At 45.4% G+C, this 25,153-nt stretch overlaps 8 protein-coding genes across 8 annotated transcripts; 3 read left to right on the plus strand and 5 right to left on the minus strand.

Annotated features, from left to right (window-relative positions):
* Positions 1-4,666: 4,666 nt before the first annotated feature.
* Positions 4,667-6,405, minus strand: F4813DRAFT_39170 (uncharacterized protein). The gene is made up of 4 exons (XM_049247191.1): positions 6,059-6,405; positions 5,552-6,007; positions 5,028-5,484; positions 4,667-4,967 (listed from the first exon to the last, which is right to left on the minus strand). The coding sequence occupies exons 1-4, from the start codon at positions 6,272-6,274 to the stop codon at positions 4,714-4,716; spliced, it is 1,383 nt and encodes a 460-aa protein (XP_049100565.1). The 5' UTR covers positions 6,275-6,405; the 3' UTR covers positions 4,667-4,713.
* Positions 6,406-9,576: 3,171 nt separating this feature from the next.
* Positions 9,577-12,428, minus strand: F4813DRAFT_39430 (uncharacterized protein). The gene is made up of 2 exons (XM_049247541.1): positions 11,975-12,428; positions 9,577-11,927 (listed from the first exon to the last, which is right to left on the minus strand). Exons 1-2 carry the CDS (start codon positions 12,218-12,220, stop codon positions 9,726-9,728), a joined length of 2,448 nt encoding a protein of 815 aa, XP_049100566.1. The 5' UTR covers positions 12,221-12,428; the 3' UTR covers positions 9,577-9,725.
* On the minus strand, positions 12,390-14,228 carry F4813DRAFT_39426 (uncharacterized protein). The gene is made up of 2 exons (XM_049247532.1): positions 12,638-14,228; positions 12,390-12,559 (listed from the first exon to the last, which is right to left on the minus strand). Exon 1 carries the CDS (start codon positions 13,700-13,702, stop codon positions 12,638-12,640), a length of 1,065 nt encoding a protein of 354 aa, XP_049100567.1. The 5' UTR covers positions 13,703-14,228; the 3' UTR covers positions 12,390-12,559.
* Positions 14,229-14,736: 508 nt separating this feature from the next.
* On the minus strand, positions 14,737-16,376 carry F4813DRAFT_355694 (putative zuotin). Its single transcript, XM_049242905.1, has 2 exons — positions 16,023-16,376; positions 14,737-15,955 (listed from the first exon to the last, which is right to left on the minus strand). The coding sequence occupies exons 1-2, from the start codon at positions 16,314-16,316 to the stop codon at positions 14,912-14,914; spliced, it is 1,338 nt and encodes a 445-aa protein (XP_049100568.1). The 5' UTR covers positions 16,317-16,376; the 3' UTR covers positions 14,737-14,911.
* Positions 16,377-16,718: 342 nt separating this feature from the next.
* On the plus strand, positions 16,719-17,177 carry F4813DRAFT_388370 (uncharacterized protein; the record flags this gene model as incomplete). The annotated part of the gene is made up of 3 exons (XM_049246694.1): positions 16,719-16,773; positions 16,838-17,011; positions 17,074-17,177. The coding sequence occupies 3 exons, from the start codon at positions 16,719-16,721 to the stop codon at positions 17,175-17,177; spliced, it is 333 nt and encodes a 110-aa protein (XP_049100569.1).
* F4813DRAFT_355697 (uncharacterized protein) lies at positions 17,099-18,611 on the minus strand. The gene has a single exon (XM_049242906.1). The coding sequence runs from the start codon at positions 18,536-18,538 to the stop codon at positions 17,369-17,371; it is 1,170 nt and encodes a 389-aa protein (XP_049100570.1). The 5' UTR covers positions 18,539-18,611; the 3' UTR covers positions 17,099-17,368.
* A 343-nt stretch (positions 18,612-18,954) lies between these two features.
* F4813DRAFT_355704 (MFS general substrate transporter) lies at positions 18,955-21,930 on the plus strand. The gene is made up of 6 exons (XM_049242907.1): positions 18,955-19,271; positions 19,348-19,973; positions 20,077-20,203; positions 20,261-20,948; positions 21,006-21,769; positions 21,849-21,930. Exons 2-5 carry the CDS (start codon positions 19,688-19,690, stop codon positions 21,582-21,584), a joined length of 1,680 nt encoding a protein of 559 aa, XP_049100571.1. The 5' UTR covers positions 18,955-19,271; positions 19,348-19,687; the 3' UTR covers positions 21,585-21,769; positions 21,849-21,930.
* Positions 21,931-22,788: 858 nt separating this feature from the next.
* F4813DRAFT_355707 (uncharacterized protein) lies at positions 22,789-25,084 on the plus strand. The gene is made up of 5 exons (XM_049242908.1): positions 22,789-22,835; positions 23,106-23,970; positions 24,112-24,266; positions 24,467-24,642; positions 24,697-25,084. The coding sequence occupies exons 2-5, from the start codon at positions 23,228-23,230 to the stop codon at positions 24,766-24,768; spliced, it is 1,146 nt and encodes a 381-aa protein (XP_049100572.1). The 5' UTR covers positions 22,789-22,835; positions 23,106-23,227; the 3' UTR covers positions 24,769-25,084.
* Positions 25,085-25,153: the final 69 nt, after the last annotated feature.

Below are 25,153 nucleotides of genomic sequence, written 5' to 3' on the forward strand. Positions count from 1 at the left end.
GCCCCCCCCCCCCCCCCCCGCCGCCCCCCCCGGCCCCCCCCCCGCCCCCCCCGCCGCCCCGCCCCCCCCCCCCCCCCCCCCCCCCCCCCCCCCCCCAAGATGTAGTGAAGCCGAAGGGGGTTTCCAAGCCACAGTTAGTAGTAATAGTAGTAGATGGTAAACAGTAACCTTTTCTTCATGGTAGCCATAATTTCCAATATCGCGCGGTTTTATGGGCAAAAGGAGGGAGTATTTGATAGCCAGGAGCAAGAGTACGTAATAAGATGGACCCTCAAGTGACTTTGGAAAGCATACAAGAAAAATGCAAGGAAATAGATAAACAATGCAGACAAATTTGGGATCAGCAAGTGCTCAAAGGGAGGAAGATATGAATAAAATGAACCACCAGACTTGTCAAAAAGTATGTAGGACAAGAGGAGTTCAGGTGAGTTGAGAGAATTGGGTGAATGCGTGATAAATCGCACCACGGCGCATCACAGCGCTGGATAGCACCGCGTCGCACTACACACAACACACAACTCAACCGAAGATAGAGTATAGGTAGAGTGAGGACAGAGGTGAAGTGAATCAAAAGGTATATAGTAGTCTTCGTCAAATAGTGCGCTTGCGTGTTGAGAAAGATAGAGATGATAATAATCAAATCACCCCCTCTCCCCTTTGTGGTTCCAGTTAGTCCCCCCGGTCAAGTCGAGTCGAGTTGACCCGGTGGATGGACCGTATGTGAGTGTGCGAATATGCGAGTATGTAGAGGCGTGACGGAATGTGGTTATTTAGTAGATCGGCTCTGATTATGGAGAGGATGACCAGGTTTGCACGGTGAGAAAGAAGCTGTGGGCGCTAAAGGTTCAAAGCACTTGTGAACTTTGGAGCTTTTTTTCGGTCGAGTCCCGATCCTAACAGGGCTGGGACCCGTACAGGGAAGCCCCTCCATCAACCGCTCCGCAGTTGGAATAGCGCTTGACCCTTTTCAGGGGGGCCGAGGGGCGGGCCAAAGGGGAGGGGAATGGATGATAGAGGGGAGAGAGGGATTGGATGGTGCAACTCCAACTGATGGTCGGCTCGGCTCAGCCCCGCCATAAAGGAGCAGATGATAGATATATAAGTACTGTTTATATACCTAAAGAGCATACTGATTTGCTATTGCCGTTATAAGTCTGGTCTGGTATAGCACAGCACCGTGAGATAGGATGTGTGCGGGTGCGTGTGCCGTCTGTGTTATGTATGCAGATACCCGGGCCAGCATGGGTCAATATGGGATGGCATATGACCGATAAGAGAAGACAATTCAGGTATCATTGCCCCGATGTGTGGAAGAAGCTTGTTTCTGTTGTCGCCGCTGCTATCGCGTAGGGTTTGTAGTTTGTCCTGCATTGTTTTGTATTGGTTTCTTTGCTTGTTGTTTAAGTTCCATTCATCCTGGGGGATTTCCGTTGGACATCTTGGGATCTCTCCGATGATACCTGGTTTACTGCTTGCTTGCTTGCTTGGCTTACACTGGTACGGGCTGCAAGATGTCAAGTACCTACATCTCTATCCGCAACCTCGTGCAACAAAACAATGAATTGCGTCGTGCGCTATAAGGTGATGTGCATATGCAGTAGGTAGGGGGAGAGGGAAAGGGTAAGGGTAAAGCAAAAGGAAGAGAAATTAAGAAAATAAAAAAAGAAGGAAAAAAAGACTTAAGCGAAGTCACAGAGATAATTCGAAATAATAGTATAATCTTACCCTGGTGCTGGTCCTTCGGTAGTAATAATGGGTTTCAAGCCGTCCTTCTTTCTCTTCTTATTTAGGAGCGTCGGGCTCGAGATACTCGTTGTTGTTATGGTTGTAGAATTCGTGCCGTTACCATTCGCGCCAGCCATCATTGGGATTGTACTTGAAGGAGATATCGACCCTTGCGTCGTCGCAGAGTGGGCAGCAGAAGTGTCTGCTGTCGCGTCCTTGGCACCGTTCATAGTTTCGGGGGAAAATGTGAGGAACGCACAGTCGCAAATTGAGGTATGGGTTACACTTGGCGGAAGCCCGGTAACTGAAAGTCGCGTGTATGTGGCTACCTGGTAGTTAAGCTATCAGATGAAAATTTAGTTGCGCATTAGAGAAAAATGCGAATGTTGTTGCTAATGTTGTTGCTAATGTTGTTGCTCTGCTGAAAACGGTGACGGGTTGAGTGGATGAGATCAAGGTTGAGGTCGAGGTCGAGGTGGCGCGGTTGCATTCGCAGACAGAGACGGAAGATGGGGAAGAAGAGGATAAATTAATAAGAATGCGAAACAATGCAATTTGGTGCAAGGCGACGCAAGTCGATACAATGCTGTTGGTAGGATAGATGCGATACGACGCGATATACAAATAGGAATGCGGCCGTACTTCCTCTTAGTCTTTTTGCGTGCTGCGCAGAAATTATCAATACTTGGACTTTGTACTTGACAGATCCTTGACAATCCTTGATGATGTAATTGTCGAGAAAAGTAAATCGATAAAATTGTGCGCGACAAAAACAAATTACAACGGCATAATAACTGCTAGGTGCAGTTAAATAGAGAGGAAGGATAAAAGGGAACAGTAGCAAGACGAAGATGTTTTCTTCTTCTTTTTCTTCTTCTCTCTTCCTCCTTCTAGGCTCAAGTAGGTAGGTTGAGATTTATTATTAGGAGGTTAGAATCAAATGGTCAGGAGGTCAATGTGTAAGTAAAGTTAGGTAGGTAGGTATGTAGGTAGGTACCTAGGGAGGGAGACAGGGAGGTACCTAGCTGGTAGGGAGGTAGGCAGGTGTATGGTGTATAGCACTTGCACTATAATTGTACCTAACCTAGATGTTTTGTCGCAAAATCTTGGATTTCCACGTCATAGGATGATTACTGCCGGTTACGCCTTCTTTCTTGATCCTTTCACGTCGTTAACCATCAACACATCATGTATCTAGGTACATTTAAAAACCCCAATTCAACTTTCCCAACTTAACTTGTTAATAAAAAGGATAACTACCTACCTATAGATTAAGCATACATGATACATTCTTATAACAACATAAATGTCCTAACTCCCAACACCAGTAAACTACCTAGGAAGACAATCACAACTTGTTGTTTTTACTTGATGTCGATAACATATTACCTGATGAGTATAGAGGGGTGGAGGGGCAGAAGACCTTGATAGAGTAATACATGCAACAAAAGCATATCAATGATATACATATATCGAGTAGTTCATTTAATTGTCACATACCTATTTAAACTCTCCATCTCCCAATGACCAAATTTCACATATATTATATATTATTCCCAGGCTCAATTACCCGCCTTAGGTCGATATGCTTTTAGAACAGTACGAAACTATGCGCCAAGTCTCGATTACGGATACTTTACTGTGGGACGAACAGTTTGATCATCCTCCCAAATCAGTAATCAAGGAAAGGTGTATGACCTCAACGAGCAGCACAAGAGACAGCACAAAGTGTTACCTAACTCGTAGCTCTATCGAGTCGAGAAATACGAGTCCTCGAGGTGGAATTATCGCTCTATCTTATAACTCTTTACTTGTAGAGTAAAGTTAATATTCTCATTCTCCCCTTACCTTAAGTACCTAACCTAGGTTAGGTAGATAGGTACTGATATTGTTTTCGTCCGCCCAATTTTAGACTTATCCTCATCGAATAGTACCTAATTAGCAATTGACGTATCGTTCGCATATGTTCTAATCCTATTTGTCGATCCTGCCCCCGCGTTGGGTATCTACAAGCGCTCGGCCCCATCTAATCGGGCAACCCGGCAGCATTCTGCAGGACAAACAAGACCTATCTACCTCTCTTAACTACCAAGGGCTCAACTAACACACCCCCGTTTCGTCTCTCTCTCTCTCTCTCTCTCTCTCTCTTCCTAACCTTTTCAGAATCTAGCCTCTAGCACGTCGACGAGTTATTTATCTGCCGACTATGCTACGGCTGAATAAGATGCGATTTCGTCATTCTGAGTCATAATCCTCTCAAACCAGACGACTTGTGGCATCTCACCATGAGAGCATAGCTTTTAGATTTTCATATACATCTTGTATTTTTATTTTTTATAAATATACCATAGCTATGTAGATACATAAGTATATGGATAGGTACCTAAAGTATGTCTATTACCTACACACATGCAGAAAAACATCTACTAGATTAATAGCTTCACGCCACACAAAACGCTGTACTAGGTTAGATCTATATATAACAAGCTTCGGAAGCTCGGTTTTTTTTCTTTTAGCTAACCTATAGCAAGGCGGGACTCTTCCACTTCTACTCAATCGATTTGAGGCGCTATTGCATCATCGTCTACTTCATTGGATAGGAACCTGGCGCTTGGGAAAAGCCAAGCTTTTGCCCCCTTGCTGAGGTAAGAAACTTCCCACCGATGCCAGATGTTGACCTGCCGGGGCAGATCCGGAAATCGGATATAACCGTCCCTGCCGAAGCCCCCGACTGCTTCTGCGCCTCTTCTGAGAATCTAAAGCATCTCGTACATATAATGTTTACTTTGACAGCATGCATCGTTCAAAACTCGATATTTATACCATTAGTTCTTGATAACAATTTACTACTATGGAGATATGAGGTTCATTGCCATACAAATTGTCAGCAATAGGCGCTATGTTTCTATAATTTACTCTTATACTTTGCAGTAAAGAGAGAAGGCACATAAAGCATATCTATATCTACACAGTGACCATCGTCTTCCCTTACAGCTCCGCCGGCGCTTCTACACCATCTTTCGCAGGTGTTCTTATTAATAAAAGTTCCTCCTGTCTCCCGTAGACCCATTGCCAGTTGTTAGTTGCATCATCCCAATACACATCCTCTTCCTGGGGGAAGACGATGGTCCGATTTCTTTCAGGGACGAAATGTTCCGCGAAAAGTTCGATGCTATAATATGTGTTCTTCAATAAGGGAAGATCCCCGAGAACCGGGACTGTATCCTGAAGATTCGTCATGCCTACGGAAAGTTAGTAAAACGACAGCAATGGAGCAGGGCGTATGAAAACACGATGCTTACCAATTACCGTCCCTGCCGAGTGGCCCCATTCCCCAGTAGCGTGACAGTAGATCTTGCCTTGTATACCCTCACTGCTCATCTGCTCTATTGATGCCTTTAGGATCTCGTTACCTGTCATCCCGATTTTCATGTTGCTCTTCACGATATCCTGCAAACGGTTAACCTTCTTCAACCCTTCAATCATACCCTTAGGCACATCGACCTCGGTCTCTCCGGGATATAGAACGTAGCCTATATGCTGAGTGTCGGTATTTAAACCGAGGGCTGATACGCCAAAATCTGTGTGGATTAAGTCTCCGTACTCAATAGGTCGGTCGGGCGCCCGAGGGTCGTCCATCGAGGCGGAAGGGCCGTCTGCGGCGGGGAATCCTTTTCCTGTCAAAATGAATACACTAGGCTGGAACCAGGTGGTGTAATTCAAAGATTGTATCTTTTCTCGCATCCACCATTCGATATCCTGGAGAGCGGATATTCTTAGCCTAATTCCACCGTGTTTACGCGGAAGCCAATGAGTATAAACCTACCCAGCTTGTAGACTTTCCAGGCACGATGGTCTTTTCACTAAAACCCTCCTCTATAATAGCCCAGGCTGTTTCCATCATCTTCTGATACCATGGAAGCCTACTCTTAACCATTGTCGCGACTAGTTCGACACCCAGCATAGGCTCCAATACAAAGCGGTCTTTCCACTCCTCTCCTACGCCTTTCACGACAGCATCGAGTTCACCAGCATGCAAGCCTCCTGAGAATGCGATTTCCGAATGTGTGTTAAGCGCAATGGAGCGTGGCTGTTGCGTTGCCAGAATCTGCCTCAGCTCCGTCCATACGGCTTCGGTATTCTCGATCCATGAATAGCTAGACGGCGCCCCGCCGACTGGATCTGCCAGGAAGAGATGCGTAGTCCGTCGCCTGGCAGAGAACTGCGTGGCTTCTTTGAGAGCCCAAAACACGGTGTCCTCAGCATATTCACGTTGGCTCATCTATCAAGTTCGTCAGGTGCGCAGCCAAAGAAGATATAACGGAAAACGCACCAGCCAAGCGTCAACACCGTATTTGCGTAGTAACCCTGGGATAAGAGCTTTACGCTCTTCAGTCCATCCATCTAGCAGTTTCGCTTGCTCCCGCAGAGAGGGTAGTACCTGGACCTTTGGTGTTTTCCCAGGGGCCGTCCCAACATGCGCTCGTACGGTGGCACAAACAGTCGAGCTGTTAAGCAGATAAGTGAACAGCACTATGGGACCCCGCATCGTTAGATTATATACCGGTCACTCAAGCTGAAGTTGTCCGTTCTGAATGATAATGGCTACTACTTATGTAGTATAAGATGGACGTTACTTCTAGTGATCTCCAAATTTGAGGATTTGGATTTGAGCTTAAGATTGGTTCTTGATGTCGTGTCTCGGGAGTGTATCATTCCGCATCGACGGGAGATTCCGATCAATTGATCCGTTGCCTGGCGAACCTCTATATATCTAAACACCTGCCCCTTTGGGTGTGTATATAAATAGCTTAGGTACCTAGTAAGGGAAAAAGGAGAGGTAAGTTCAAATTGGAAAGGGCCTCAAAAATAGAGAGAAATACATGTATTAAAGACCCCAAAAGGACATGGCAAGTATTAGGTAATACGTAGGTAGGTAGTTATTGGGAAAAAGCTAAAGTAATTTTTGTGCATTTCCAACAGTTCTCTACAAGTCCTACCTATGCCAAGACTACTTCCGGGTACCTACACGTGGTGTTCATCCGCCAGAGATCAAATCTACATATTGAAGGGGAGGTACAAACAGTGGGAAACGATGATAGCTCCTAATATTATTCTCAGTGCCTTCCGATTATTAGACTCTCAAGGTGTTCGGCTATGAGTTATTTCTTCTTCACAATACTGGTCCAGCCAGATATTGCAATGAAAAAAAAAAGTGTGTGACTCAGCAGAGCTGAAGATGTTCCAAAAATAAGTCAAGTAGAAAAAAGTTACTTTCACTATTGAGTGCCAATGCCACAAATGTATACCTGCGGATTAGTGATACCACAAGAGGGGGCTGAGATGTACATACCTGCCTCCACCTCAGGAAAAATACCCAGAGACTGCTTGACATAGGACACCTAACTCCCTTGGGCAAGTCCCCAATGCCTGACCTTTCTAACTGCACTATGGCTCGAAATCCTTCGCGGCGCTGGAAAACCTCTCCACTGGACGGATCAGCTCTCCATCGGGGCTTATCTCCCCGGCCCCAGCTACTTAAAAAACACCAGCCTCTAGCTGTATAAGAGAACGAAGTGCCGCCATCCCAATTCCGGGGATGTTCACCAGGGTACCGCAGCAATGGGGGTGAGGTGTGTAACGTGAGCAATGCCCCCTCCGTCCTCCCCGGAGACACTGCAAGAACCCCCTTGCACATCGAGGAACGCCGCCATCCCAGGGCACACCCCCCTAGGCAGGCGGACACAGCAAGGACACCGAAGCATCACATGCCGATAGCGCCAACGTTTGCGGCCAGCCCGATGCTGTAAAACAAAACCTACGTTGGCACCGTCCCAGCAAGTACTAGCTTGGCAACACGGAGCACGGTATAGAACTTCTCTGCCCTTATCTCTTCGCCTGACTCCTGCGAAGGTCCAGGGACCCGACTGACCCAAGGTGGCTTGTAATTTTGTTGTTGTAAATGATGATGTTGTCGTCTTTGTTGCTGAATCTGCAACCCATGATAGTTAGTGATATTTTTAGCGTCGACGATGCCACTGCTGTCAGTACACTTACAAAAAATAATTTAATGATTTGCTGGGCCAGCCAAGGGTTTGATTGGGGCTAGAGGGGTATGTCGATGATTTCCTGAGGTGAGGAAGCTCCCCTCCCCATAAATGGCAAAACCACTTAAGAGTAGATCCAGGCCAGCGGCACGTAGTTCACCCACATGGGCACAAGGCCGCCACCTGAAGGGAAGAAGAGCCTATACTTCCGTTGCTGTTGGAACTGATAGGTGGTATGTTGAACTGGATTGGTAAATTTTAGTTGCTTCCCAATATGTGTATTAGTTTAGAATGTTAAAGAGTAGAAGAAGGTAAAGTAATAGATGATGTAGTGCTGAGAATTTGTGGGTGGAATTGTGAGACAAGTGAAAAATTACCACAGTAAGAGTTAAAGCCAAGAGGAGGGTGATAAAAGAAGAGAGATGCTTAGGAAGGTGTAGTTGAATATTATGAATGAGGTTCCATGTTCAATATAGAATAGTGATGCAGGGGGGAAAGTAGATATAGGTAAATATGTGGGATAAATGTTGTAAGGGAAGGCAGGGCGAAGTTGCGAGGTGCATAGGGCTGGATGGAAGTTTGAATTTTCGTAGGGGAGGATGAGATGAAATAGATTAGTTACTTACTATTGTATGAAAAGGGTAGAAGTTGTTATTGTTGTTGTAATTGTTGTAGTAGTATTTGCTGTAGAAATGTGTTGTAGTTGTTGTTGTAGGTGTGAGAAAGGAAGACTGGAATGGGAAGATGGGGGGAGACTGGCTATGTTTATATAATAGAAAAATATTTTAGGCGGCTGATTCTGGAGTTCTGATTTGCAAGGCTGGGGTGATTCGTACCTTCCTCTGTACCTTCTTCTTACGTACCTTTAAGGCAAGTAGTGAGCTAGATAATTCCACTATTAGTCACTTAGGTTGCCGTAACTACATGAATCACTAGGTACCTGAGGTACGACGATCAAAGTTACGATGATTAAAGGTACCTAGGTAATATATTTAATTGTACGCAGGTACGTACCTAAAAGCATACATTCACCTTGATAGGTACCTATTTCATGTACCTACTTCATGTACGCCTAATTATTTCCATTTGATTAACAATATATGTTAGGTACTTGAAGACGTACTCAAGTTCCGTACTGGATTTAACACGTGTTAAGAGGTAGCTAATGAATCAGCACCAGATGCTCATTACATTTTCTAAATCAGATTATTTAATTCTAGATGTTTGAACCAATGGCACCCGCCATCTAGTTTCATATGTTCTAATCAACTCCTGATCAGCTTGATAAAAAGTAGGACAAATAAATATTTAAAAGGTAGATCATTTCAGTAATTTCTTTTAGTTTATTAAGATTCGTGATTTCGAATACATAGGTAGGTACCTACCTGCGTAAGGTACGGGAAATCAACCAATTAAGTAATTTCAAGTCTGATTCTCCCATGGTCCTTAGAAGCCTCAACTCTGCAGCCCTACAGCCTTGTCCATTAGGTATGTACCATCATTGAGTACTTAGGTACCTCTTAACTTAGGCATCACCGGGGCATGCTATCTTCAATACATAGGTACATAGGTACATGGGTTACCTAGGTACCTACTTTAATAATTTATATGGGCGAAGGCGAAGGCGTGTTTACTAGTTAGTATATGCAATACAGTATTGATATGATATATTATAAGATACTATTTACTGTATTACCTCAGCAATGAGGTAGTAGCTGGAGTTATATCTCCCCATGTAACGCCTAGAAGGCTGATAGAAATATCTAACTAGGGTAAAGTGGAACAATATGGTTTGGTCATGTCACGGTGGTATGTCACAACAATATAGTAATAAGTACGACCTAGTTAAGTACGACCATATAGAGTTATACGAGAGGTAGTATGCTATTTAATATATGCCATGCTTCTATGATACTCAGAAGCTCAAGTCCCATTAAAATCCCAGTTATCACCTTAACCAAACCTCTCCTGAAGCTGATTCAACCCAATTCCGCCATGTACCTTATTCATATGGTTGTAGCAATCAGTATGTGCAGTAAAAGTTTTTAAACAAACCCAGCAGATATGGGCACCACATGGGCAGGTCATGTGGTTACACCCATCGATCTTCTCCATAGGAGTCTTACACTTGGGACAGTCTTTGATACCAATAGCCTGCTTCAATCTTTTAAAAGCTTCAAGCCCGCCAGTTGAGATATCCTTATAATCTTCACACGTCATAGATCCATGCTGAGCTTGGCATGCTGTGCACACAAGTACATGGCAGCTGGGGCACATCTGCCTGTTGGGTATGGCGTTGATCCGATAGATATATCCACAATCCGGAGATGGGCAATAAGTAAACAAATGTGGATTGTGTTGCACATATGAATCGAGAGATTTTTCTAATAACTCTTCAAATGAGCTCGACGAGAGATGTTCTTGTAACTCTAAGAGCCCTATTGTTTTGGAGCATTTTCCGAGGCTTCCGACGCAGTAAATGCGGGTAGCTGTGATCTGGGTCATAGCTGAAAGGCATAGGTTCTCAAAACAATCGAGGCAGTAGACGTGACCGCACTCCGTGTAGACTGGGTCTTCGACTTCGTTCCAGCATACAGAGCAATCTTGACCATCCTGAATGCTTATCTCCCTTTTTGTTTCCTCTTTGTCCTTGATCAAGGAAGTTGCTGTATCGTAGTCTCCAGTAGTACCGATTATCGTAATACGCTTTGGCGTTGATGTGATATCAAATACGATCTTCTCGGAACCCAACCTTTTCTCTATCTTTTTCAACCCCCCTTGAAGCGCCCACGAGAGTTCATGGTCCTCGAGTTGAATATCGAAATGTTGGGATGTCTCATCTCGCAGCAGTCTAGTAATCTCAGATTGGCTAATCTGGCAGGCCTTTTCCGGCCCATATAGCTGAAGTTGTGATTTAACTTTGTTCCGAACAATGGCGATCCCGTTCCTCTTTTCTATCTGCCTAACCTGATCGTAAAGCGCCCCATTCTTGCGTAGGGCAGGATGCCACAGGGTGGAAGAGCTATCTCTTGCCACTTTACCAGATATGATTCTCTCGATGGTCTTTTGTGCTGAGGCCACCTCCTTTTCTGCCTCGCCCTCAAGTTTTAACACCAGATACCATTTAGGTGGATTGGAGTTTTCGTAAGCCACGTAAGTCAAATGCGAAGCCTTCCAAGTTCTAATGTTTGCTTTGAGTTGGGCTTGGACTGCTTCATAGATCTTTACATGCACCTTAAACTTTGCTGTATGAACCAACCGTACAGTAAGCTGGGCAGTTACGTGAAAGGGAAGCTCCTTTTTGTCGAGTGATTTTGCGGCTTCTCTGGCATCATCCTCACTTTGGAATCGCGCACTTGCTTTCATGCGCTTACCAGCAGTGTCAGGAGTAAGCTCCCACCAGTCTAATGGTCCGATGGAAGTAAATAGTGATTGAATCTTTGCTGAACATGTCTCATCATCAGCGGTATATGTGGGCCGTCCAAGCTGGATCCCTCGCGGCTTGTCGTTTTGATGGTAAATAGACTTCCTGACATCAGATTCGGTTGCAGAACCTGGCACTTCAGTTAGGCACACAGTCCATGCCAGAGGATTACGATGTCCTTCCCCACGGGTCAGATCATCACAATGCACGCATTGGTTCAAAACTTTGTATGTTCCATCCCGAAAGTTGTTGCGTACACGCTTAGCAATCTCCCCGTCGCCAAAGTTGAGCCACACTGTCCTGTATGGTTTGTGCCAAGATATATGGACCTTGCAGCAATCAACACGAAGAGTATTCGAATCTGACTGTATAGGGTTTGGTATTGGAGTAGCTGTGGGCTGCAGGTTTTGGTCCGAGTAGGAAGCCCTCTGTAGATTCAGTTTTCTCGCGGCGGTCTTAGCGAATTCGGGATCTTCGACTTTTACTAAGGCACTCCAAATATCCTGTTCGTGAGTGATGCGTACTTCTGTTTCGTTCGGCGTTTTGATATTGCGTGACTGAAGGAGATCTAATACGTAATTTCTTGTACTATCTTGTGGGAGTCGGCTTATTTGAACGATAGAGAAGTCTGAGGGCAATGATATCTTTTCGACAGTAGCGCCTTTCTCAAAGTGAACCAAGGCACCACGAATAGTACGAGTGAATCTGCCTTGTGTTGCAGTCGCATGGATCTATAATAGACATTAGCTAAGAAATATCCCCCATTTACTAGCCTTACCTCATTCGGCATTCTTTGAAGGGAATTAATATCAGATGCAGCATTATTCTCATGTAGGTACGGGCAAGAATCGCCGTTTCGACACCGGCCTTGCTGGAAAAATCGGCATTGTATCTGGGATCGTGAGTCGTTGGATATTGCGAGCCTTTGATTAGATTCTTGAAGCATAGGATCAGAACGACCCCAGTGGTGTTCTCCGCTTGGCTTGAAATTGAAGGCACTTGGGTTTGGTTTGAACTTCGTCATTTTAACTAGGTATGTATGGGAAGTATATATGGAATGAAACTAGACGAAAATGCGCTATTCTGTAAAGAACTCGAAGAGCAATAGAGGTTCAATAACGTCGTAATGATTTATCCATTAGGCATCAAAGACAAAGTGGCCAGTTAAATGGGACGTTATGGTCGCACAGCATAACTGTAGTAAAACTATGGCCAACGAAACTAAAAGGCTTGACCGAAATTGCAGCAGTCAATACTATTGGCCTGTCCCGTCTAGGATGTATATTGTTTCAATGAACAAGTGTAGTTCAAGATGTTCAGCAACACCCGTTATCATCTGTACTCTTTCTTCTTTTTACGCGAACTGAATATATACAACTTAGTTTGATCGAATCTCCGTGAAATATATTTTAATGCTTATTATCATGGAATCTTTGCGTACCTAGCAAATATTCTTGCTGGCGTTACCTTCGATCGTCCAGTTGGTATTCTCACCACAAGGAGACTCACGAACGGAGTTATTGTTTACTGTCAGGGTGATCCAAATGTCGCGGTTATTGGGAAACTCGTCGCGGGCCGCGAGACGTACTTCTCCACCTCCATTGACAATGCCCCCGCGGATCGATAGATTGTAACAATTCTCAATGAGAATGGCATTGTTTCCGTTGCTAGAGAGGTCAACGCTCTCGATGACAGTTGCTCCAGATTGTGAAACGCAGAAGATGCCACGACCGCCACCACGGGACACAACTTTGTCAACATGAACATTGGTGTTGTAATTGCCGTTAGCATTTTGGCCGTTATTGTTTGCCATGCGAAATGTTGCGTACCCGGTACCTTTGGCGACGTTGTCACCATCGACAAGTTTAACATTGGCGTTAATAGTCTTCTGAAGCAGTAATCCGCACTCGCCGACATCTTTCGCGATGACTTGATTGATTTCAAGGCCATCAATGTTCCAGGTCTCTACAGCATGACTACCAGCACCGGTAACCTTGATGACATCCATCTTCACATTCGAGTTTGCAGCTGCGTCTCTGTCGAAACGGATGCCCAACCCCCCGCTAAGATTCATCGTGATTTTCCCAAGAACCAGGTTCTTGGTGCCATAAAACCGCAATCCAAAATACGGATTCCCGGTCATGGTAAGGTACGGAATTTGAACACCAGAAGTGTCCAACGACTCAATTGCACCATGCCCAGCCCGGTTTCCAACGTCGATAGTACCGCAGCCTTCGAATATCTTGCCACTGCTAATGGTGATAGTATTGGCTCCAATGGATCCCGAGGCCATGACGGAGACTCGTTGACCGCTGCTTATTGAATCCACAGCTGCCTGAATCGCAGCGCGGTAGTCAGAGCCAGAATATACTGTACTTGAGCCTTTAGTGGCCTTGAAAGAGTTGGCAGAACCGGACACAGTAGCATCTGGAGTGCCAGAGCCGCACTGCGCCTGAACAACGGCGACAAGTGTGAGCGCCGCCGCGATAATAAAAGATCGAGCCATTATAAAGTTTCTTATATTTATAGAGATCAAGAAGCAGACTGGGATTATCGTCCCGTCGTGCTTCTAAGTGCGGTGAAGGCGCCATTTTTATAGACAGTGAATGGCCGAACTCATGAAATTACTGCGTATCCTTCCACCGGAGTGCCCAGGGGCAATTTATTTACCTACAAGCTTGGCGACATTGCACCGGAGTAATCGATTCCACGACATGTTGTCGGTGCCAATGTCTACATTTCTATTAACGCACCAATCCGAAAGTCGAGTTGCAGCCAGGATAAGTTAGGTAGGCATGAAATAGGTCTCTTGGCATAGAAAAGGGGCATCCTGCTCCGCAGCTGGCTTTGGTTGCAATGCAAAATAAGCCTAATTATATCAACGAAGAATATCAAGGATACTCACGACTACTTAGTTTAGCAGGGGTCCGAGTAATTATATGCGGAGGTATGGTCTTTGTATTAATATCATCTTTTATACCTACCTAACCTAGGTACCTAACCTAGGTGCTGAATTAAAATCTAGATTATACCCATTAAACTAAAGTATTATACGTAGACATAGAATGAGGCTCTTAAGGCTTGATGCTTTGGAGTAATTAATGTACCTTGAATTCCATAGTAAGAATTCCATAGTAACTTGAAGGTGGCTACCAGTTAATCAAGCTTATGGAATATTCAAAAGGGAGGACAGCGGGGGCGATATCACTGTCCTAGACTGATTTATTGCTTTCGTAGCGAACTACCCAACCGACATCGATGACTAGCTCTTTTAATTGATTATCGAGCTTTATGGTGGATCTAGCGAAGGATGATAATTATTAGGATACCGCGGATCCAAGATTGCCTACGGTTGCGCCAGAAGGTTCTCATTCAGGGGATGCAGTTATGAGACCTTCTGAGATTGGCCAAGTGGTCAGTTTCCGGTGCCAATTATTTAGGCACGACTGAATCCTTTAGTAATTTTACAATTGCGCGGAGAAGGGTAAAGAATGTGCGTCTTTACAATTCACACCAAGTCAATATCTACCAACCTAACGGTTATAGAAAGTCATCGTTGTGTCTAGTTCTACCTATCTGCGTAGTGTAAGCCTTCTAATCTTACCCAGCCTGATCATAGGTAGGTGCTTGCCCAATACGTTGGGAGACAGCATAATATGTACGCGAGCTAGAGGATCTAAAGGTATTGTATCTTGTGGATAAGTTACAAGTCTATTTACGCCAATGCCCTGGCCTCGCCATCCTTTAGCTTACCAGCAGCGACTAGTCTCTTGACCTCCTCGCTCCATACGCCCTTGATCTCGTCTGCGACCTTGAGACCGCCTAGCTTACTAGCTAGAGCTGCGATCTCATCGGGATCTATCTTGCCCTGCACGAGATCGACGTCGTTCAGCACGGTATCGATCTGGGCGGGGCTAGCGTCGCCAGCACCGGCAAAGTAGTTGGCGTCCTTGATAGAACCACGCAGCACACGTTTGTTCTTCTTGACAGCGTTCTTAGCGGCCTCTTTAGCCTTCTTGTTGGCTTCGCGCTCCGTCTTAGCTTTCTCCTCGGCCTCCTTAGCGGCCTTTTCTTCTGCTTCCTTCTTCAGGCGAGCGTCCTCCTTGGCCTTCTTCTCGGCGGCTTCCTTGTCGAGACGCTTCTTGTTCTTGGCGGCGTTGGCTTCTTGGCGGAACTTTTTAATACGCTCATCGCTGGCGGAGCAATCGTCGAGAAGCTTGCGTAGGCGCGCGTTATCCTCGGCCTTCTTCTTCTTGCGGGCGTTAGCGTTCTTACGCTCCATGTGGCGCTTCTGGTCGCGGTTCTCGTTGTCGTCCGGCACATCCTCGTCTAGGTATTCGAACGAGCGCCACGAGTCGAAGTTGTACCAGAAGTTGTAGAAGCTCTCGACTTCTTCTTTGGTCGAGTTCTCATCACCGAAGGTGGGCACGGGCTGCTGCTTGGAGAAGCGGGCCTCGGACTTAAAGACGCGGCTCCAGAGCTTGTAGTAATTACCCTTGGCCTGCTCCTTCTTGGTGGGCGGGTCGACATCGGCCTTCTCGTCAACAGAGTCGAACTGACGGCGCTTGACAGGATCAAGTAGGACCTCAGTAGCTTTCTGAATACACTTGAAGAAGTTATCGTCCTCAGTACTGCCCTGGGCCGCCTTCTTGTCCGGGTGGTGCTTTAGGACCTTCTTGCGGTGAGCACGCTTGATCTGTTCTTCCGTCGCCTTCCATCGGTACTTAGATAGACCGAGTACTTGGTAGTGATCTTGCGACTATATAAAGACGTTAGTAAACTGTGAATAGTAGTAAGTATTTAGCAAATGTTTTAAATATCCTTACCTTCCAGTCCTTAGCTTCCCGCTGAAGCATTAAAGGATCCTCAGGCTCGCTGACATCGCTCTCGTCGTCCTTCTCGATTTTCTTGGCGCTCTCCTGTGCTTGAATCCGGTCATCTTCGGAGAATGTACGCTTATGGCGGGCACGACGGGCATGGGCAAGGAAATGAGGGCCGACAGGTTCAATAGTACGTTGTGTTGATGCAGTAATAGAACCAATTGGTTTGAAGTCTTTCTCTGCAGACCAACCTTCCGGCAGGACCGGCAGAGGTCGTGCTACGATGGTTGTCGTAGCCATTGTTGCTCGTTGCTATACACGTCCGAGGGGTTGAAGGGACGAAAAGTTGTTAGGTACCTTCGTGGGGTTAAAAGAATTATTTTTTTAATCCTTATCTAGAACTTTTACAATTCCGACAGTGGAAAATTATTGCAGGGGTCTCTTGCATTAATACCGAGTTATGCACATGATACCTAATCGGCTAAGTGGATATTATAAGCCACAGCTTAATGCATAAAAGCCACAACCTTTCCTGTCGATTCCGCAAGCTCCAGAAACTTTCTTTGTAGGTACTTCCGGAATACCAATGAATGTTTTTGCATAACTGCTACACAATAAACTTGCCTACCCATTTAATATATGTCTTCTTGGTTAACGATTTCACCTCCAAATTAAGTATATTTATTAGTGGTCAGTGTCAAAATGGCTTTACAAGCCTATAGAGGTCTCCTCCGAGCAGCGAGGGCAGCTTTTCAAGGTAGGAATAACTAGCTAGATGAATTCAAACCTGGCTTGTATAATTGTTGACGCTGTATTTTTAGGCGATGAACGAGTCTTGACTGCAGCACGAGCCTCTATACGTGAAAGTTTCCGCGTCAATGCCTCGCTAGAGTCTACGGATCCCGAGTTACCAGGCGCCATCAAGCATGCTGAAGAAGTCGCCGCCATTTTACGACAGAATATAGTGCAGGGGAAGAAAGACGGCGAAATATATAGTACGTTTTCAACTTGATATGGACTTGGTCAAGGTAAGATATGTCCCTAACAAAACATCTAGAGCTACGGATACACGAGGATACGGAACGTGGCGACAACGATACAGTCAAGTTCCCGAATGGCCAGACAGCTAAAATCGACGGGAAGACATGTGCCGATAGGTGACACGGATAATGAGTTTAAATCCTCGAAGTCTTGTATTATAGCATGATACCCACAGTGTACCAATAAACATCATAGCCACTGTTAAGTGGTTGCGCATCCTTATGATAGATATCTCACTGAAACCCTGTTGTAATCGCAATTGTAATCGCAATGCTCAAACGCCGCCTATGCAATAAGTCATCTCTTCTTCTTTAGTCTCCAGCCAAGCTAGCATAGTTGACGTCTGCTGTCCCCGGCGGCGGTGCCACCATAGTCATGTTATCAATATCCTGTGCTGTTCCGGCCTGGCTTGCTCCTCCCTGAGACGGCGGTGCTCCGATCGCTTTGGGACCGCCATTTCCTCGTCGTTGGTCTGGAAATGCGGATCGACCATCGCGAGCCATAGAGGCCCTTTCCTCCTTATTCATTGTTCCGATCGCCTTAGGTAAACTCCAGCGCACTCGAAGAGGGCAACCTGCAATCACCGCCCGGCCCTGGCAAGCCTCGGCTGCTTTTTCAGCGGCCTCTCGCGTCTCGTAGTTGATAAATGCGCAGTGTGACATATGACTACAGATCAACGACTTGATCTTGCCGTGTTCCTTGAAAAAGTCTCGGATTTTGTACTCGGGTAAGTCATCTTCGACACCGGTAACGAATAGGCTCATGATAGATTTGTCGGAAGGAGGCATCCAGTCTTTAGGACCGGGTGGTAATTGCGATGCACTAGGGAACGGTCTCCCTCCTCTTCCCGGTCTCGGGCCTGTACCAGCACCTGCTGCCACCGCTGCTCTAGAGTCGCGAGTACGTATCGGACCCGGCCCACCGATGCCAGCTCCTACCGCTGGACTGCCTCCTCTTGAACTTCCAGTGGGCTTCGACTCTGTTGCGCTTCCATCCTCAATTGCCCGACCCTTTCTGAAATACGGCTTGCTGTTCGCTAGTCGTCGTAACAGCTCACGCGCCTTCTCGTCCGTCTTCTCATATTCTTCGGTACCCCTCCCCTCTTCGAGAGCCTTCTCGTTGTTCTGGGCGAAGTACTCGCGGTTGACTTCGCTCTGAGGTCCAGGCGCAACCATTTTAAGGGCAGCATCACGAAGTTGGATGGGTAGACCAAACTGTAAGTCTAGCATACAGCATTGACAGCAATTCTTCATACGTGCACATGTAAGGCAGACGTTTGTGCGTTTCTTGCGGCCGTGGGCGCGGTCGGCAGCCCAAGAGAAGATGGTATAAGGTCGCGTACAGATCTTGCATTCAGCGCCGTAGTCCTCTTTCAACATCTTAACATATGGATTTGGCGGCAGGCAATTCTCACATACGGATGGAAAGTCAGTTGACTCCCAGCCCGATCGATTCAGGTCTTGTTTTATTTGAGGCGGCATGTTGCGAGAAAAAGCGGTTAAAGTTTTAACATTAGTGAAGGTGTCGCGACGAATTGGAAATTTGAGGCGTCCGTAGCTTAAAGTTGAATCATAGTGGGTCCCGCTAAAGATCTAATCCTTATCTATGTATCAGGTGAGTTGGTGAGGCTGCATTCCATAGTTTAATTTTTACTTTGTGGCTGATGATGGCAACATGGATCCATCTGAGGTCACACGCTGAATTCTATTGGTTAAGGAAATCTTTCAAGGAATGTCCCTTTTAGAAGCATATATCATAACATTTGGTGCATAATGCAACTATACAGGGTCTCTCTCATCTCCCCCATGGGGTCCGCCGCCCAAGCCAGTGACCCGGGATCCATTTTAACTTCAAAGATGGAATTTGGGTTTAAGCCCGGCGGTTCAAACTCCCATTTCCTAAACAAAACATAGCGGACTCCCCTATTTGTCTATTATCCCAACAAGCCACAATGCCTAAGAGCTACAATGTCTAATAAAACCAGCAAATCCAGATTTCCATATAGAAGCCCCATGATCAGATTAGAAATTATTTGGTCTTAATAATATAACCATAATTTATAATAGACAATTCGCCCTCTCGTGAACCATGTTTACCCTTGCCACATTTACCTTCACCGCGGGCCGGTGAATACCCCCTCAACAGGTATCCAACTACTATTAAGAATCGAGATATAAACTCAGTTAAACCACCGAGCGCTTCTCCGCAACAAAGGTCCGTGTTGGGAAGTTGGGGGGAAAACACCATGTTGTTGTCGTACCATATCACCAGCTCTGCTAATTTTCATAAGACACATGTTAGATAAGTACTCCAAGTTCAATGTTTTACTGGAAACGTAAAGCAACCTGAAGTAACGGATATGTAAGTTATGCCCTGTCCACGAGACCATACTCAATTGACTAGTTCCGGTCCGGCTCCTTAAGTGGCGTTTCCTGTCTTCTTATGTTGAGATAGTATGGTGAATCCTAAACGAGATGAGACAACTCCCCATATGTGTTCATGTTTGGGCATGCCATGGGAAACCTATATCTATACCCTCATTCCCCATCTTTTTCCATAGGACCACCTAGCTATCTTCACCCTCCTACCTTATTTATTCCTAAGACTTCCTTCCCTTGTCAGAAAACATAATGGAAATTTCCCAGAATAGGATCGGGGAAGATCCTCAAATGGCCAACCAACCCGCTTCACCTGTCCAAGGTAGCGGTACTGGCGAAAGCGTCTCGGCACAATCTACAACATCGCGGGGAACTATACCCAAGCACACTATATCACACGACGAAGCCGCATTGATACACGCAAGCTCAGATCCCAGCATCCTTACGGAAAATGACTGTCCGGAAGCCCTAGCTTACGCATGGCCCAAGTGGAAAAAATGGGGGACACTTACCATCATCTTCCTCGTCCAAATCTCTAGTATGTTTCTCGTTATTTTTATATCACTATACAGCCTATATTCTCCCTGCTTCGAATTCCTATATACCTTATTGAAGCGCGGATCCTAATTTTCACTCCTTAGTGAATTTAAACGCTTCTTTATACGCAAACGGACAGAGCGGTATTGTTAAGGACCTCGGTGTTAGCAGCCAAGCCGCAGTTAGTGGCGCCGCCGTGTTTCTCGTCCTATATGCGTTTGGATGTGAGCTGTAAGCCTAATCAATATAATCTCAATCCCGGCCCTCATATATTAAACTCTTCCATAGATGGGCGCCTTGGTCTGAGGAATTCGGAAGAAAACCTGTTCTTCAATACTCGCTTCTTATGGTTAATTTATGTTGCATCCCTGTTGGTCTCGCCAATATCCATCGGTCATTCGTTGGTATTCTTATCGGGCGTGCGTTTGGAGGCCTTTTCTCCGCCGGCGGTAGTGTTACGCTGGGAGTTGTTGCGGACATGTTTACCGCTGATGAGCAAGAACTTCCGCTGGCATATATTGTCCTCTCGTCCGTAGGTGGCTCCATCATCGGACCCATCATCGGACCCATCATCGGCGGATTTATCGAACAAAATCTCTATTGGACGTGGACGATTTGGATCCAACTCATCTTCGGATTATTTGTCCAAATACTACATTTAGCATTCGTTCCAGAAACTCGTTCCGCCATTCTAGTTAATAGGTATGCCAAGAAAATGAGGGAGGCGAAATTCGAAGCGACTGGCGAAAACAGCAACGTCTTCGGACCCTTCGAGTTGAAACCGTTCACAGACTATCTAGTCCCAAAGGAAGTTTTTGCTATATGGACTCGTCCTTTCCAGATGCTCTACAAGGAGAAAATCGTTATGGTGCTATCTTTGCTGTCCGGGTTTAGCGATGCCCTAATATTCATGCAAATTCAGTCATTGCGTCGCGTATTCAAGCTGTGGAACTTTACTAACATCCAGATAGGGCTTGTAGGTCATACCAATAGTCCCGTTAGATCACGGTACATTTGCTAATACTATAACCAGGCTTTTATCCCATTTGGACTTGCTTATATCCTAGGGTATCTACTATTCATTCCATCCATATACCGTAACCGGGCGTTACGGGCGAAGAATCCTCTTAGTGAGCACGCTCAATACGAATCACGATTATGGTGGCTTCTCTTCACCGCACCACTTCTCCCCATCGGATTAGTGATATTTGCTTGGTCAAGCACGCCCGAGGTGCATTGGATTGCCCCGATGATTGGGTGTCTCTTCATCGGCATCGCTAATTATACCATCTACATGACCACTATCGACTATATGGTGAAAGCGTACGGTCCTTACTCCGCATCTGCAACGGGAGGCAACGGCTTTGCTCGTGACTTCTTGGCTGGAGTGTTGACATGGGCTGCAGCACCATATTACGACGCGTTTGATTTTCATTATGGTCTTCAGGTTGCGAATACCGTGCTTGCCGGTATCGGATTGATTCTCGTAGTCGCAACATTCGTCATCTACTACAAGGGGCCGTCGATGCGGAAACGTTCACCCTTCGCCGAGTCCATAAGCCATAGCAGAAGCGATGCTTCCGTGGAAGCTCCACCTTCGACAATCGTTTGAAGAAAAACGAGAAAAGAACCTGGAGACAGGTATTCGAATATCAACTAACTAGTTGGAACGGAACTCAGTAACAAAAAACCAAATCAAAATCAAAATGCCCTGTATATACGATATAACGTATATAGTTAGCAATCTTACGATATTTAATATAGGTATTTACTTAGCTATTTAATTCAAGGTCGTATCTAGTTTAACAATCGAGTGTTAATTCTCTAAAAAGACATTGGAGTAAGCTGGTACTCTACTAATATGTAACTAACATACCTAGGTACGCAAAGTATAGTATGATAATACACGGCCTCGTTCGAAAAGGACAATGAGAAAATGCAAGAAAGAGGGAATTTTTTATTTTAAGGATAATACGCTATTATTATACCTATCGTGACCTTTATGTTGCCATTTTTACTTGTTGGAGCTATCCGCCGGCCTCTGAGTCCCTGCCAAGCTCCGGAGTCCGAGATGTCGGTTCTTCGGGGCTCCGAGTCCTCTCTATGATAAACAGGTGGACGCCGAGAAATTTCACCCCACACTGTCAGAGTCAGACCAATTATTCCCATCGGCTAGCTATTTTCTAACAGGTTCTAGCTTCCATTCACTACCTAATTTAAAGAATAAGACACCCAAAAAGGAAAAGAAAATATACTTGGCTTTCTTGTCTTTATCGAGTTAATAAGGTCGGTAAAGAGGTCACAAAAATGCTGTTAGTACTAGAAAATGCAGTTACTTAGACGGATATACCGCTTGCTTGATACCTATAGTTGATAGTTGGAATACAATAGAGCTCTACATAGAAAGAGCATTTGAAATTTAGAAAAATTACAATATCCACTTTATGGCCAGTATAAACTTACTCAAGGTTAGACGCAAGTTTCGTCATTCTTTAATATATCTTTTTAATGTATAAACGCTACGACTAATTTATTTTACGCCCACTTAGGAGATAGGTACCTGTTAGGTAAGTATTATCGAACAGTACAGGTCGGCAAAAGTTATTACCATATACGTGATACCTGATTAACCGCAGCTCTGGGAATGGCAAGCTTCTTTTTACGGCGCGGGGTATTGATACTAGAAGCTTGATATCCTAAAATAAGTAAAGGGCGGCCGCTAGGCCTTTAGACGAACTGATTTAGGTTCAGGGCAAGACACCATTGAACAAGCCGAACGAAGTGACAAGATAATTACTTGAAACTATCTCATGTGAAAATAATCCACTCACACATACTACGAATAGTTAAACTGAAATATCAAGTAAGATACCATATTTTACACTAAGATGATAGACCATCTAGCCCGGTTGGTAGAGGTATGTGTGACAGGATTTATGGGAAAATGACTCGGGTAGAATTCTTGGCAACCAATCCAGAAGAAAAATGAAGTAAAACTATGGTCAATGTGATGGTAGATCAAGTGACGATGAACTGAAGTAAATTATTTGTAGTTATGAAACAATCAATGCCTGTCCTGCAAATGAATTCATATAAGTTTTATATAGTGCGGTGTGCTGATGGTATCAAATAGACTTCATCTTCCTTTGACGCCCACCACCCCCTTCATATGTCCTGTTATCTCCCGGTGTCAGTTCGTCCTATCTTTATTCTAACTTATACACAGAAGGGTTGAGATTGTTTTAATCTCGAAACATGAAGTCAACTCTATCACTTTTCCAGGTCCTCGTGACTCTGGCCATGGCCTCTCCGCATGAACCGAGACAAGCCATTGACACATCGCTCGTCGATTCTGCACCAAGCGTGACATCAGTTTCTATACCGATCGGGCCGACTGCCGATTCAACAACATATAACTTAAGCGAGGCTACAGAATCTGCCACCGAGAGTCCTCTGCCCGTAGGAACTGAACCCGCCACACAACTAGAGCTTGTCGCACGTCAAACGGCATGCCAGACCAACCCTGCTGGTGCAGGCCCTACACCAAATCGTGATACCGACAGTGCTTTTCTTGGGTTAAGGGCATTTGCTAGAATCGCGACCCAAGCACCTACACCATCTGGGTATAACGTAACCTTTGTTAATATACATGCCAGGAGTGTATCTTATGGATACCTAGGCTTTATAACCGTGGACTCCTATGACACGCAAACTTGCGCCGACCAATGTGATGATGTCTGGCGTGGCTGCCAGGGTTTTAATATCTTCTTTGAAAGAGATCCTTCTCTCGCGCCAGGCACTGGCTGCACGAATCCTCCCTCGACTACCAACATTAAATGCATTTTCTGGGGCGGTCTTGTCTCTGTCGAGACAGCTATCAATACTGGACAGTACGTGGCAGACTTCCACGTAGTTATCGCAGGGTCGAATGGATATATGAAGAATGCCGTCCCTACCGTCCCCGGGTACGATGGCGAGCCTACCGGAAACGACACTATGTACGTAAAATTGAGGGCTCTTTACTCCTCCCCAAACCTCTGAGGGACCAGAATTTCTTGGTTAAGGGGGTAGAATGCTTATAGCCTCCTAAACACCGTCTCAGCCCTCATTTTGAAGAGGTGATTATTAACCCGTGTCAGTGATGTACCGCCCGACGACATGGATCCCACTCCTACTACGACGACAACGACGACTGCAAGTACATCTACCACATCCAGTCCTACCAATACAGCGCAAGGAGGCACCTATATTGGTTCAAGGATCTTCACCAATACTTTCTTCGACCCAGGCCTTTGGTACGTACAATGTCTACACTTTTAATACACGAATCTCCTATTTCTCGAATAATAGTAACTAACTTTCAGAAGTGAGTGAAATAACTCTTACCTATAACGCTATGCTGTATTGCTACGTTGCTTCTACTACCACGTCAAATTAGCAACGGAACGCAAATTTTTAGTGTTCAAAACTGATACAATATGGTTTAATGAACAGGTGCCGCCGCGTGCGATGCTCAGAATCGAAACAACCTTGCCAATCCTCCCGAGACGGGCCAGCCGCAGATATGTCGTTTCTTCACGACCTATCTACTCCTTAGGAATGGCCGGCCTGCTGGCCAATATTGTGCCCTTTATACTCGATATTACTCCAGAAGATTCGCTACTAACGGCGTAAGTACTTTGCAGCTGTTTCCAGTAGAAGTTACACTAACAAGCCATTCCTAGGGTGCACGAATCGGTGGTGATACTTTGTCTGTGCGCCACGCCTTTTCATACAGGAATAGAAGGGCATTATGATTACCCTATCCAAGGTGTTGCCCACAAGGCATGATTAAGATAGGCATCGGTGCTGAATTCAAAAGTCGTCGTATAGGTAGAGGCTTTTGGCGAGAACGCTTGAACGCTACATTTACTAGGATGGCTCGTGATACTTTCGCTGTGGCTGGATGTAACAAATGTTTGATCTTTTATTTAGGTATCAATGGTCGCAAATTTACATGACTGCCAATAAATCCTGTCAAGTCTTTTTTTTAAAAAAAAGAAAAAAGAAAAAAAAGGGGCGCAGGCGAGCACCCCAGGTTCCTAACGCATCAGCACATCCCGTGACAATGCCGTAGACTACTTCGTAACATGGCATTTCTAAGCTATGCTCAAATGACCAGATATTATAACTAGGTACCTA

This window comes from Daldinia decipiens (assembly GCF_022478715.1).
Source record: "Daldinia decipiens strain CBS 113046 unplaced genomic scaffold F4813scaffold_12, whole genome shotgun sequence".
In the NCBI taxonomy this organism is placed as follows: Eukaryota; Fungi; Ascomycota; class Sordariomycetes; order Xylariales; family Hypoxylaceae; genus Daldinia; species Daldinia decipiens.